Source organism: Hemicordylus capensis, chromosome 1, assembly GCF_027244095.1.
Source record: "Hemicordylus capensis ecotype Gifberg chromosome 1, rHemCap1.1.pri, whole genome shotgun sequence".
Classification (NCBI taxonomy): domain Eukaryota; kingdom Metazoa; phylum Chordata; class Lepidosauria; order Squamata; family Cordylidae; genus Hemicordylus; species Hemicordylus capensis.
The window spans coordinates 205,110,988-205,124,470 of NC_069657.1; the positions used below are offsets into that span (position 1 = coordinate 205,110,988).

At 44.8% G+C, this 13,483-nt stretch overlaps 1 protein-coding gene across 5 annotated transcripts in view; it reads right to left on the bottom strand.

The window, feature by feature from the left end:
- Positions 1–307: 307 nt before the first annotated feature.
- NCKAP1 (NCK associated protein 1) overlaps positions 308–13,483 on the bottom strand; it is a 94,591-nt gene continuing 81,415 nt past the window's right edge. For all 5 annotated transcript variants that reach the window (XM_053270185.1, XM_053270175.1, XM_053270167.1 and 2 more), the window contains 7 exons: positions 13,007–13,089; positions 12,343–12,423; positions 7,126–7,219; positions 4,566–4,682; positions 3,190–3,299; positions 2,614–2,703; positions 308–1,253 (listed from right to left, as the gene is read on the bottom strand). In XM_053270185.1, coding sequence (XP_053126160.1) covers positions 1,137–1,253; positions 2,614–2,703; positions 3,190–3,299; positions 4,566–4,682; positions 7,126–7,219; positions 12,343–12,423; positions 13,007–13,089 — 692 coding nt within the window. In that variant the 3' untranslated portion in view covers positions 308–1,136. The remainder of the gene's footprint in view (positions 1,254–2,613; positions 2,704–3,189; positions 3,300–4,565; positions 4,683–7,125; positions 7,220–12,342; positions 12,424–13,006; positions 13,090–13,483) is intronic.

Consider the following 13,483-nt stretch of genomic DNA (forward strand, 5'->3'; position numbering starts at 1 on the left):
GCTTGATGTAGTGGTCTAACTATTCAGCCTTGCCATCTTCATGTTCTCTGAGTTTTACTTCTAGTGGACCATCATAATAAGCACACCTGCAGCTAGAGTTAGATTGTGCCAATATGTTTTAAAACAAGGAATACACATTTTAGCATCAATCATCTTCCATCATGGCTGATCGAATCCTAAACATACCCAGAATGCAAAAAAGTGTTGAAAGATTGACTAGTCATGCTCCAAACACACACGGACAACACCACCACCCACCCAACATGCTGGAACATTGTGAAAACAAAACAGAAAAGTTATCAGCAAGTAACACAGTGTAGTGTTTATTGTATGTAATGGAAGGTACACTTGAATTTCAAAAATTTAAAACATATAAAAAGTGGTTAAAGGGCTAACATTTTATCAACATTTGATAAATGCGTAAGAATGTTTATTATACAGCAAGGTACAATGTAGTGTTAATGCCAACGGGGCACCATGGAAATTAGTATTTAAAAAATTCCACTATGTAGGCTTTATACAAACAAAACCACTTGCTGCTGTTTGAGATTGTATGGAGAGGATTGTTGTCTAAAGATAAGCAGTCGTAAAACTTTTTAAAATATTAGATAGCATCAATTAATTAATTTGGGTGAGTGTTTCAGAAAGAAAAGTAGAAATGTTGTAGTTCACAGAAATGCACATCCAATTCTTGTTTTCGATAAGAACAATAGGTACAGATTGTAACTCTCCCTATATGAAATAATTTACACACAGATTAAAACTAGGAACACGAAAATAATCACTAAATAGAGTTCTTCTTGGAAATAAACAAGCCATTAGGATTTCTGCATGATCGAATATGAAAAAAACAAAAACAAATATAGCTGAAATAGTGTTTCTCTCTTTTAAACATAATTGAAATTCTAAAATAAAAAGGAATAATTTCAGCAAATGTGCAACCTAAAAATCAGCCAAGCTTATACTGTAGTACAACCATATTAAGAAACCACTGGTCAGAAATACAACCGCATTGGGAAAAAGTTTATAATCCACAAAACTCTTTGCCAGGCCATAAAGTAAAATAGCTCCACAGTTTACAAGTAAAACTGAGGCAACATAGATGCGTGCTTAATTGTCTCCAGTTAAGTTGATATTCAGGCAGAGGATGTGACACTTTGTTTGTACACAGCATGGTATGCATTTCGCAGCAAGACATATGGAAAGCAAGACTCCAGAAGGTCCATGGTCAGGAATGGAGACTCCTGCACAATCTGGGAAAAAACCAGGAGAAATCAATCAGAAGCCCCCATGGAGCAGAAGCTGCTGATGAAACCCAATTGTTGCTACTAACTGGAGTCAGTTTTCCAAGAGGGAGAGGCTCAAACAATAAATCACTGCAGCACATTCTTCCTAACAACATTTTAGCAGAGCCCACTGTTGGGAATGATACCTGGCCACCACAAAGACACAGCAAAGTAATGACAATGAAAGGGAGAGCAGGCAGTAGTTAAGACTTGGGCCCAAGAAGCCCTCCAATAATGTGGGGCTTACGCTCCAGGAAAGTTCCACAAACGGTGAATCTGTAATATTTGAGTGTCTCTCTGAGCACATGCAGAAAGCACATGAATACTGGGCCTCTCTCACATGCAGAAAGGCCCAAAATGGGATGCAGACCAGCCCATGCGGTCAGCTTGGAGGGAGGCTGGGAGAGAGAAGGAGGACCCGCTGCTGCCTCTGCCACCGTCCCCGCTGCTGCGGCCACCTCCGAAGCCATCCCTGCTGCACAGCAGCTGTTTTAGAAGTTGCCTCTGCCATCATCCCAACCTGCAGATATGTGAGTTCCATGGGGTATTTTTTAGCATATGCCAAGGTCGGTTGCCTAGTCCCTAACCGCAGATACATGAAACCATGAGTGTTGAACCCGCAGATAATGAGGTTTGCCTGTATACTCCATTCTCTTCAGTTTGTGGTGACAGTGTCATAGTATCGTGCTGCTATATCATTCAACATGGATGGAACCACAAGATAAAAGAGCTTTGACTTAGGAGAAAAGCAAAGGCGGCAGACATACCATAACTTAATCTTGCAGCTTTTTCTGAACCAAGAATTACCTAAAATATTCTGGTCATCAAAGTTGTTTTCCTTTGGGGTAAATACATATTTGACCTGTATTTTTAAAGGGGGTTGTTTTAAATTCATAGTTGTCTTCTATTTGGGTAAATACAGTACCCTTGCGCCAACTTGGTTCCCATATAATGTTTCCAATCCTCCAAACCATGATTTGGCAAATCAAGCATGTGCTGTGGACTCATGCAGCCCCACTTCCCTTAGTGCCCTCCTTAACTTCCTCCTCTTTGGCAAACTATTAATTCCACAGGAAGCCCAAGAGGATGCAAGAGGAGGGAGCTTACTACCTGCAGCAGATACAGATCCTCCAACCCATAGTTTGAAGGGTTGGGAATGCTATATGTGAGCCAAATTACTGCATACACTCTTCTATGTTTTAAGTTTTTAAGAAAAGTCCATTGTTTATCTTCACAGTTGGTGTGATATCACACATTTGAAACCTGCATTCAGTTATTGACCCTTACCTACAATTAACCTTTAGAAATAATTAGCATGAGAACTCACCATGTCTAGGAGTAAGTAGACAGATTCTCTGTTCCTTGTGGTGGTTTTGTCTGTCTCCTGACCAATTTTCAGTAGGCTAGAGGATGCCAGCTAGAACACACACATTGAGAGAGCAAGTAAGGGTTTCTTTTTTTTAAGTCACAAGTTTAAACTTTATATTTTTATTCCTTGACATATGCAATTTCTAGCAGAACATATTTTCTGTATAAAATGAATTATGATTTGCACTTAGGGAATGCAATGGGATTATGTGGAGCACTCCATTATGATTAAGAGAATGGGAAGACTCCTAAATTGCATAGAGCTTCTTATGACCACTAGAGTTCCAGGATCAGGTCAATTTTACTGCAAAGCAACAAGAGTCAAGTAGAAATGGAGGCTCAAGTGTGCTTATGATATTACTCAAATCCTTTACAACCACTTTTTAAATCATTACTTATGTAAGGAAAGTCATAATAAAAGTTATTTTGCTTGAAAACAATTTAAAATAATAAAATGTTAGTCACAGCACAGCTGACTTAGTGAAAATAAAACTGATTTCTGGTTAGGTTACTTCAAAATCCAAATTGTACATACAGCCAAAAATTCTTTGAGACGGTCTTCAATGCTTCCCTTGTGAATGGTAAATAAAGCTGCGGCAATCTGGTTAATCGCTTTCGCCAGGCAATGGATATTGTTGCAGTGACCTAAACAAAAACACATTTGCGTTCTTACTTTAGCTTCGCTTATACTTCGAGCATTTTAGTTGGGTGGAAGATATCTTTTAACAGCAGCAGGGCAAAATTTAGTAATGGATTCACTTTCACAGGGAGCCTTGATACTCTCCATTGAATAGAGAGCATGGAAAGGCTTTTAATATTTTAAAACTAATATAGTATTTGAACTACACTGATTTTGAAATCTTTTGCAAAAATTGAGTTCAATTTTGCTCCATAATGTATCAGTTTCAAAGTTTTGCTTTTGAGCACATTGTCAGGTGTAAACAGCATGCTATAAACTAATACAGAAATATGGAGGAATTGCAAATGCTTTTAGTACAAGTATTTAGAATAAGAACTAATTTAAATAATACTTAAATGCCTTCACTCAAATTTAAAATTTTCTAATCAATAAGACATTTATGTGTAAGGCTCCCTAGAACCAAAATACAGTACGGCTGAGGTAAGAGACTCATTTTCCCTTTCAAAGCAACCATTGTGAAATATAAAACTGACTTCTTATCCAGCACAGAAAAGGATAAAATACCAGTACCATAAAATGAAAGGAAATTAAGTATTAGGAGTGTGCAGAACCGGTTCGACTGGTTTGAGTTAGAACCGGACTGGTCCCACAAAAAGGGGGCCGGTCCAAATTCAAACCGAATGGGACCTGGTTTGGATCAAATTGGTTCAGCCTGATTTGAGATGCTTGTAAGAGGAAATCTTTACAAGCAAAGGCGGATCCCTAAAAGTGGGTTGAAAGGGTGGGTGAGAAGGCACCTTACTCATGATGGTGGCGTCTCCTCTAGGCCCCACTGGTGCTCCCCCCATCATTGTGGAGTGGTGGGGACCTGGCATGTAAGGAGGCTGGAACAAGGCTCCCGCCGGCCCCCACTAATGTGGGGGAATGCCAGTGGGGCCTAGAGAAGCCGCCACTGAGGAGCCACCGTGGGTAAGAGGCCCTCTCATCCTCCCCCTACCCTTTCAACTCCCTTTTAGTTGTTATAGAGCCCCTTTGCTTTTAAAGGGGAATCTTTACCAGATTCCCCCTTACAAGCATTCTGAACCAGGCCAGACCGCACAAACCAAACAGGTTTATAGACCAGCGGTTGGGTTCAAATTCAGTTTGAATTTGAACTGAACCATCCAGAATGGTTCTGAGCCACCCCTATTAAATATTCCAGAGAAGCACTTATTCCCACCCCGCAAAACACACATTTTCAAACCATAAATTTAATTCTTTCAGAATATTACCTTCAATGGCAGGACTGTATTGAGACATCACATTACTAGCCAAAGTTGGTAAGGAGACAGCCACAAAGACCATCAGAAGGCAGGCAATTTTATATTCTTCCTCTGGACTAATGTTTTCTAAAGAATTAAGTACAGACATTAGGAGCATGAAGTCCAGAACGAAGGTTAAAACACCAATAATAATACTTGCCAGACTCTATGGGGGAAAAAGAAAGAGTTCAGCATTCACACTAAGTACGACTGAAATCAATGAGACACATTAGTCATGACTAGTATTCCCTGTAACAGTGATTCCCAGATGTTGCTGACTACAACTCCCATCACCCCCAGCCAAAGGTCACTGCAGCTGGGGATGATGGGAGACATAGTCAACAACATCTGGGAATCCCTGTAATAGAGAACACAGGTCATGACTATCTTAACTGAATGCTGTCCAATTAATTGTTATAAAGATTGTTGTCAGAAAAATAAATCCATACAGGACTCAACTGAGCTCAGTGCATTATGTAATTTTGATTACAACAAAAATAATACCGGCTGATTTATTTTGAAGGATTAGGAAGGTACATCAAGAGCTGTGCCCTTGTAGGGAGGGTGCTGCAGAGCCCAGGCAAAAGATTTGTTGTGCATGGATGATGCATTTTTGCTCCCATCCTCTCCTTCCAAAAGTATGCTGGCCTCCAGGAATAGGTCCATGAGGTCCATGCAACCCTCAGGGACATATTTCTTGAAGCCAGAGCACTTTTGGAGCGAAAGGAGAGCAGTGAAAATTGCTCCTCCCTCCCTCTCCATGTGCACTATGCAATCCTTTGGCTGGGCTCTGTGAGGGTGCAGCTCTTGCTCCACCCTCCTAATGCTGCGGAACATGCAAGCCAACAACCACCATGAAGGTATCAGTTTACATCACTTGTTAATTGTCCTGAGAAATGGTGCCAAATTCTGTTATTTGCTTAGAGCTAACAAGGTTAGGAACTTTATTATGATTTCAGTAAGTGATCAGATTGGTTGCAAGTCACAGCATAATAAATCCTTTTCCACAACAGCTGCCACTTTAAATAATAGGAATGTATTCTGGCTACACAGCACTCTCTCTCTGTCTCTCTGTCTCTCTGTCTCTCTCTCACACACACACACACAGTAACCTGATGAAAAAGGAAAAAATAGGATGCAGGACATGAACAATTATCTTGAGGAGGACAATTACGCAAGTAGTGTACACTTATACCAGAAGTAACAGGGACAGAATGTCTTTGGAAACTAATAGCTTTTGCTTCCCTTCTACTCCAGTGGAAGGTCAAGTTATCATGTGAAAATGACTGAAAATTCTTTTGCATAGGAGGAGAAAAGCTGGTCTTGTGGTAGGAAGCATGAATTGTCCCCTTTGCTAAGCAAGGTCTGCCCAGGTTGCATTTGAATCGGAGACTACATTTGAGCAATGTAATAAATTCCCCTCAGGGGGTGGGGGTATTCTGGGAAGAGCAGAAGGTTTCAAGTTCCCTCCTTGGCAGCATCTTCAAGATAGGGCTGAGAGAGACTCCTGCCTGCAACCATGGAGAAGCCGCTGCCAGTCTGGGTAGACAATACTGAGCTAAATGGACCAATGGTCTGACTCAGTATATGGCAGCTGCCTATGTTCCTATGACAGAGGGCATAATTTTTTAGAGCTATTTATCAACGTGGATTGCCCCGATCACATAGTGTTTCTACATTTTCACCTTTTTGGTGGTACATCTAAGCCAGTGGCTACAATACAGATGTCATGTAAATCTTACCACGCACTTAAGATTTTATGGCAAGGACTAAAATGGAGGGGAAAGGGAACATATATATAGCACTTGTTCATTAGAAGGGCCAGTGACCTAGTAACTATGCAGGCAACTAGGAAGGAAAGAAGCTGCCTTATACTGAGTCACACCATTGGTCCACCAAGCGGAGTATTGGCCACAATGACCGGCAGTTGCTCTCCAGTGTTTCAAGGCAGAGATTGAATCTGGGACCTTCTACATGCAAAGCATGTGCTCACTGAGCTGTAGACCTTTCCCCTTAGACACCTTCATGACAATTCTAAGTAGAATTGTTTAAGAATTCATATTCATTTGAGCTTGGCATAAATGAAAAAAACAAACAGGCATTTTTGTTAGAGCCAAAATAAACCAACAGTCATAATCATAACATATAGAAAGTTTACCAGCCAGAACTACCCCCCCCCACACACACCCCACAAAGCATTCCAAGTTATCATCTACACCTCTTATACTATTTCTACTTTCTGTTACGTATTCTGCTAAAAAGAGGGTAACAAGCACCCAAGGATGTGTGTGTGTTTTAAGCATCAAAGTTATATGACAAAGCAGCAATTCTAATTGTATTTGATTCTATGAGAAGACTGTCAACAGAGGGTAAACTGGTGCAGCTCTCCAATCTTAAACACACAACCAAACTCCATGTGTTTTAAAATTAAGGACTTGAAACCAGAAAGCGTTGCTACTTGCCTAATCCGCAATCTGAGTGACAGAATACAGAAGCATCAGTGCACTTAAGGCTTTTTCCAGCAGTTTACCTGATTTCTGAGAAGAGAGAGCTACAACTAGGGCAGGATCTATCTCGCATGGCAATCCTGCAGCTGATGAGAGCTCATATACATTCATTGCAACCTGAGGGAAAGAGAGTTACTGCAAAGTGAGAAATGTCAACAGAATTCTATGAAATCTGTCAGAGAGCACAAATGGTAAAGCAGGCTTGAGGATAGGCATATTCAAGAAAAGAAGAACCTTTGGTGGTAGTATCTCTCTCTATAATTTTCCTGGGTGTGCCTTGGAATGTGTGTCCCGGTGCCCAGCTGATTGGCTGGGCGGTGGAGGTGCCTGACTGGCTGAGGCGCACCCAGGAAAATTGGTCACTGGCGGGCCCGGCTGCAGAGGCCAGGTGGTGGCAGGCCCAACCGGAGGCGAGGCACCCGTTGGGAGGTCAGGGTGGGAGGGAAATGGGTGGCAGGACTTCCCTGTTCGTTGCCCGGGAGGAGGAACGGTGGCGGGGCCCTTTTCGGCCGCCCAGTAAGGAGGACCTGTGGCAGCGGTGAGGTCCAGCTGAAAATGGCCGCCCGCCGCTGTAAAATGCTCAGTGCGGGTGGAGGGGGAGGGAGGGCAAGAGAGAGGGGGGCAGGAAGGAGGGGGGGCAAGATAGAGTGGGGGAGGGGGGCAAGAGAGAGGGGGGCAGGGGGAAAGGGGGGGGGGGAGAACAGCCAGCCCCAAAGAGCAAACAGATGCTCTGTGCGGGCCGGCTAGTTACCTCTAGTCTATAATGAAGAGCTCAAACTAACTTCCCTGCTTCCCTTATCCCCTGCTAACTGAGCAAAGAGGCACCTTTTAAAAGTGGTGATTCTCTTTACTGAGCAGGGAGAGAGCAACTGGCCTTATCCATCCCCAGCACAACATCCTTCCACAGTGGCTGTTGCTCGTGTCTAGCTTATGTTTCTTTCTTTAGATTGTGAGCCCTTTGGGGACAGGAAGCCATTTTGTTTATATCTACACCTCTTTGGGACCCTTTGTGGAAAAGTGGTATATAAATATTTGTTGTCTTATTCTACTAGTGGGCTGTCTTCTCACTCTCTCTCCCCCAAACCCCACTCCTGCCAAATGTTTGTATATTTTCTGAAAACTATATTCGACAAAAATATTTTAAGCTTCTAGTTGGCTTTCAAACTAGAGAAACAAAAACTTAAGTTTATCTGTGGCATGTAACACATTCAATTAATGCTGCCAAACCAATCTTCAGAGACTTGGTTCTGCATGCCACATTGCAGAAGCATTTCAAAGTGGATGCTGATCATTTTGAAAAAATAAAAAAAAAAAAAAATTGCCTTTTGAAACATTCTCTCTGAAACGCTATGTCATTTATTTCCCGACATATTGTTAACATAAACTATAAAACAAGGGTACTTTTGCAGAACAAAACTGCCTACAGAAGTGCAACACCAGATTAACTGTGCTGCATTTTAATGAGATTTACACAAATATACAGGTAGTTAAAGTAAGTAACTCAATCCTACACATTCCTAGCTTTTTTGGCCCTATATACACCTTTAGTTGGGAACTAGGGCTCTGCTGAGCAGGGCCCTGAGTGCTTGACTGTGTTCCACCCTTGCAGGTAAGCACCAACTAACTGCCATTTAAGATCCAGCTGAGCCAGGGGTGCAAGCCTCTTGGCGCGAGCCGAAGGGTGCGAGCACTAGGGGTCTTGGCCTTGTGGCTCTCAGACGAGTGGAGAACAACCGGTGGAGTGCAGTAGCCAGAGGACTTGAAGAGTCCCAGGAAGTCTGATGGACTTCTGAACAGGAGCACCAATGACAACAGTTCCCCCACATCTCCCTGGAGTGTTTTTCCTTTCTTCTTCTGCTTCTTCTTCTTTCCCCACAGCAGCATCAACTATGGGGCTCCTTTAAAGCTCAGGCTGGGCCACGGGTGCAAGCCTCTTGACACTCTCTCCTTGTGGCTCTCAGCCTTGGGGCGAGCTGCCTGGGGTCAGAATTCAGCATAAGTCTCTTTGACACCTGGTTTTGTTAGGTAGTGGAGCTGTGGTTGTTTTTGGACTGAGGAATGTGTCTGGGAGAGCAGGAAAGTGGGGTTGGTGTGGGGACAGCAATACCACTGGTAGCGGGCAGAGGGAGATAGGGCAGTGGGAGCTGGGCTGGCCATTACAGGGGGAAACAGTCCAGGCAACTGAGGCCTGTTCCTATTTCCAGCTCTTCTCCCAACCCTGAGACACCTGGGAGCTCTGAGAACACTCCCTCGGGGATTAGGGTGCTGCTGCTGAATGCCAGGTAAGTTAATGCTAAAACATTTCTCATCTACGATTTGATTGTGGATGAGCATGCTGACCTGATATGTGTGACGGAGACCTGGTTGGATGAGCTGGGCGGGGTTGGTCTCTCTCAGTCTGTCCTCCAGGTTTCCTAATTCTGCAGCAGCCCTGCCTGGAGGGTCGGAGAGGGGGCGTTGCGGTCATCTATCAAGAGACCCTCCTCATTTCCAGGTGCCCGGTCAAGCAATCTCAGAATTTCGAGTGTTTGTCCTTGAGGGTGGGCCTCCGAGATAGGCTGGGGATTATGTTGGTGTACCAACAACCCCGCTGCACTTCCGTCTCCCTCCCTGAGCTGGTGGGGGTGGTCTCAGAAGTGGCCTTGGGTTCCCCCAAGCTTATTGTCTTGGGAGATTTCAATGTCCACGCTGAGGCCCCCCTAGTGGGTGCGGCTCAGGATTTCATGGCCTCCATGGCAACTATGGGCCTGTCTCAATTGGTATCGGGCCCTACCCACGTGGCGGGACACACTCTGGATCTGGTTTTTGCCGACCAGGGAATAAATGATCTGGAGGTGGGGGAGTTTGAGTTAACTCCCTTGTCATGGACAGATCATCATCTGGTGGGGTTTAGTTTGACTGCTCCGTCTGCCCTCTTCAGGGCTGGTGGGCCGATTAGAATGGTCCGCCCCCGGAGGCTTATGGATCCGCTTGGATTCCAGAAGGCCCTTGGGGAGTTTCCAGTGTCCAGAGCTGGTGACCCTGTCGAGGCCCTGGTTGATCTCTGGAATGGAGAGACGGCCTGGGCTGTTGACACGGTTGCTCCTAAACGCCCTCTCCGGCTTGGTGGAGCCCGTTCGGCTCCTTGGTTTTCCTCAGAGCTTAGGGCGATGAAACAACTCTGGTGATGGCTGGAACGACGCTGGAGGAAGAGTCGTCACGAATCCGACCGAACACGGGCTAGAGCCCATTTTAGGGACTACTCTGTGGTGGTGGGGGCGGGGGCGAAGAAATGCTTTTTCTCCACCTCCATTGCATCTGCTCAGTGCAGACTGGCGGAGCTGTTTCGTGTAGCTAAGACATTGCTGCACACATCCCCCCCGGTAATGGGCGAGGAACCATCCACAGCCCGCTGTGATCAGTTTGCGTGTCACTTTGCGGATAAAGTCGCTCGCATCTGTGCTGATTTGGACTCCAGAGTTTTGGCAGTTCCGGCAGACGTGCCCCTGGTACCATCTGGTCCTATTGTATTGGATTCTTTTCAGTTGGTTCAGCCTGAGGATGTGGACAAGATCCTGGGCAGTGTGCGGACGACATCGTGTGCCCTTGACCCTTATCCTTCATGGCTAATAAAAGCTGCCAGGGAGGGGGCAGGTAGATGGTTGGAGGTGATTATCAATGCCTCATTAAGGGAGGACAAGATGCCATTGTGCCTCAAGGAGGCGATGGTGAGACCATTATTAAAAAAGCCCTCCCTTGATTCCTCCAACCTGAACAACTATAGACCGGTCTCTAACCTGCCCTTTTTGGGCAAGGTGATAGAACATGTGGTGGCGTCCCAGCTGCAGAGGGTCTTGGATGATACGGATTATCTGGACCCTTTTCAATCTGGCTTCCGCCCCGGATATGGGACTGAGACTGCTTTGGTCGCTCTAGTGGATGACCTATGCCGGGAACTAGACAGGGGGAGTGCGTCCCTGTTGGTTCTGCTGGACCTCTCGGCGGCGTTTGATATCATCGACCATGGTATCCCTCTGGGCCGCCTCTCGGATATGGGAATCGGTGGTACTGTGTTGCAGTGGTTCCGTTCCTTTCTTGGAGGGAGGGTCCAGAAGGTGGTGCTGGGGAACTACTGCTCGGCTCCGCTGGAAGAGATCATCTGGGGATTTGGACTGAGTTGTCAGCAATATGCAGATGACACTCAGATCTATCTCTCCTTGTGACCTGATCCTAGGGAGGCGGTGGATGTCCTGAATCGGGGGCTGGAGGCCGTGATGGGTTGGATGTGGGCTAATAAACTGAAATTGAATCCAGACAAGACGGAGGTAATGTTGGTCAGTAGGAGAGCCAATCGGGATGAGGAGATTTTACCGGTTCTGGATGGGGTTGCACTCCCCTTGAAGGAACAAGTACGCAGCTTGGGGGTATTACTGGACCCAGCACTGCTTTTGGAAGCTCAGGTGGAGGCGGTGGCCGGGGTGCCTTTGCACGGCTTCGGCTAGTGCGCCAGCTGTGTCCCTTTCTCGAGAAGGCAGATCTGGCCACGGTTACCCATGCCTTAGTCACATCAAGGCTAGATTACTGTAACGCGCTCTATGTGGGGCTGCCCTTGAAGAACATCCGGAAACTGCAGTTAGTGCAAAATGCGGCAGCTAGGGTTTTATCTGGAGCTACCTGGTGGGAGCACATCACACCCATTTCGAAAGAGCTGCACTGGCTACCAGTTTGTTTCCGGGTCCAATTCAAGGTGCTGTTTTTGACCTTTAAAGCCCTAAACGGTTTGGGCCCGAGATACCTGAGGGACTGCCTGCTCCCAAGGGTTGCTGCCCGCTTGACAAGATCATCTGAGGGGGCTCTCTTCCGGGTGCCGACAATGGAGGCGGCTCGGTTGTCGTGTACGCGGGACAGGGCCTTCTCTGTTGCTGCCCCCAGAGGCTATTCACTCCTCAGTTTCCATCACAGCTTTCAGAAAAAATGTAAAATCTTGGCTTTTTGCCCAGGCATTTATTTGATTCTCTGCTGCTGCTCTTTATAATCTTTATTGCTTTTATGCTTTTTGTTTTAAATTTTTAAATCAGATTTGTTTAATATCCCCCCCCCACTTAATATTTTAATTGTGTCTTTTTTACCATCTTGTGTTAAATTTTTTTTTGCTGTAAACCGCCTTGGGATTGCTTTAATGAAAGGCGGTATATAAATTTAACAATAAATTAAAAAAACACACAACTATATCATTATTACTCTCATGAACAAATTATTACCTTCATATCAGTCTCTCTTGGAATGTGATCCTTAAAGTCTTCAATTGAACTTACAAGGAAAGGAATGTGATAGGATAAGACCTAAGACAAAGGAATATACACAACATAATTCCCCTCTGTTTATCATATATTATCTCCTTAAGCAGCATGCTATACTTAGTTGGATTTACTCTTCTCCCCCCGCCCCCCAACCCAACATAAATGTATGCATGACAACTACTTTGAAGCTTGGAAGCACAATGTCAGAGCTTTGCCATGTAAGTGGAAAACACTGGCTAACCACAACTAGTTGATGCAGCGCTTACAGAGCCCAACAATTGAGAATCACCCTCCACAAAATGTTCTAGGTGAAACATTCTACAGAAGTTAGGGTTTGTTTCTCTTAGTAAGAACATTCTTCAGTAGCTTTACTTTGCTTCAACAGGATGGATGATTAGCAGTTAGAACTGAATGATGACAAATTTACTACTGTGTACTATCAAAACAACATGTTTATAGGAACATTGGAAGCTGCCTCATACACGAGTCAGACTACTAGTCCATCTAGCTCAGTCCTACTTGCTTCTGCATGCAAAGCAGATGCTCTACTACTGAGCTACAGTCCCACCCATAACTATGTACTTAACGGTTTAATACAGAAGTTATAATATCAAACAGTACTGACATCTCTAAGTGCTTCTTGTGCCAATGACCGGAAAGATAATATTACACCAATAATTGTCATCCTCTTCAAAACACTATCAACAGCTGGGGGAGAAAAAGATAAAAATGCCAGTGAACAAGAGCCAATCCATAGAATTAATGCATCATCTAGTACTAGCACTTCAAAAGCCTTCTGTTCCAAAGGGCTACCATAGTACAATAGGACAGGCCCCAGTACGTGAAGCAATATGGCTCCAGAAACCAGTAAAACATGCACACATGCCTATCAGAGACTATAGAATGCACACAGAGAGATACCAGAGGAAGACAGGGTGTACACAACATTCACCTCCTGCCCACGTTGCCCCGAGGTTCCTGAAAAGGAAGTCTTGGCAATGCTTCGGGGCTGTGGCATGGGCAGATGCCCATGGGGGAGTGGAGAACACCCAGAAACTGGGAAGAGCTCCAACAGCGAAGGAGTTTCCATCTGGCTGTCTCC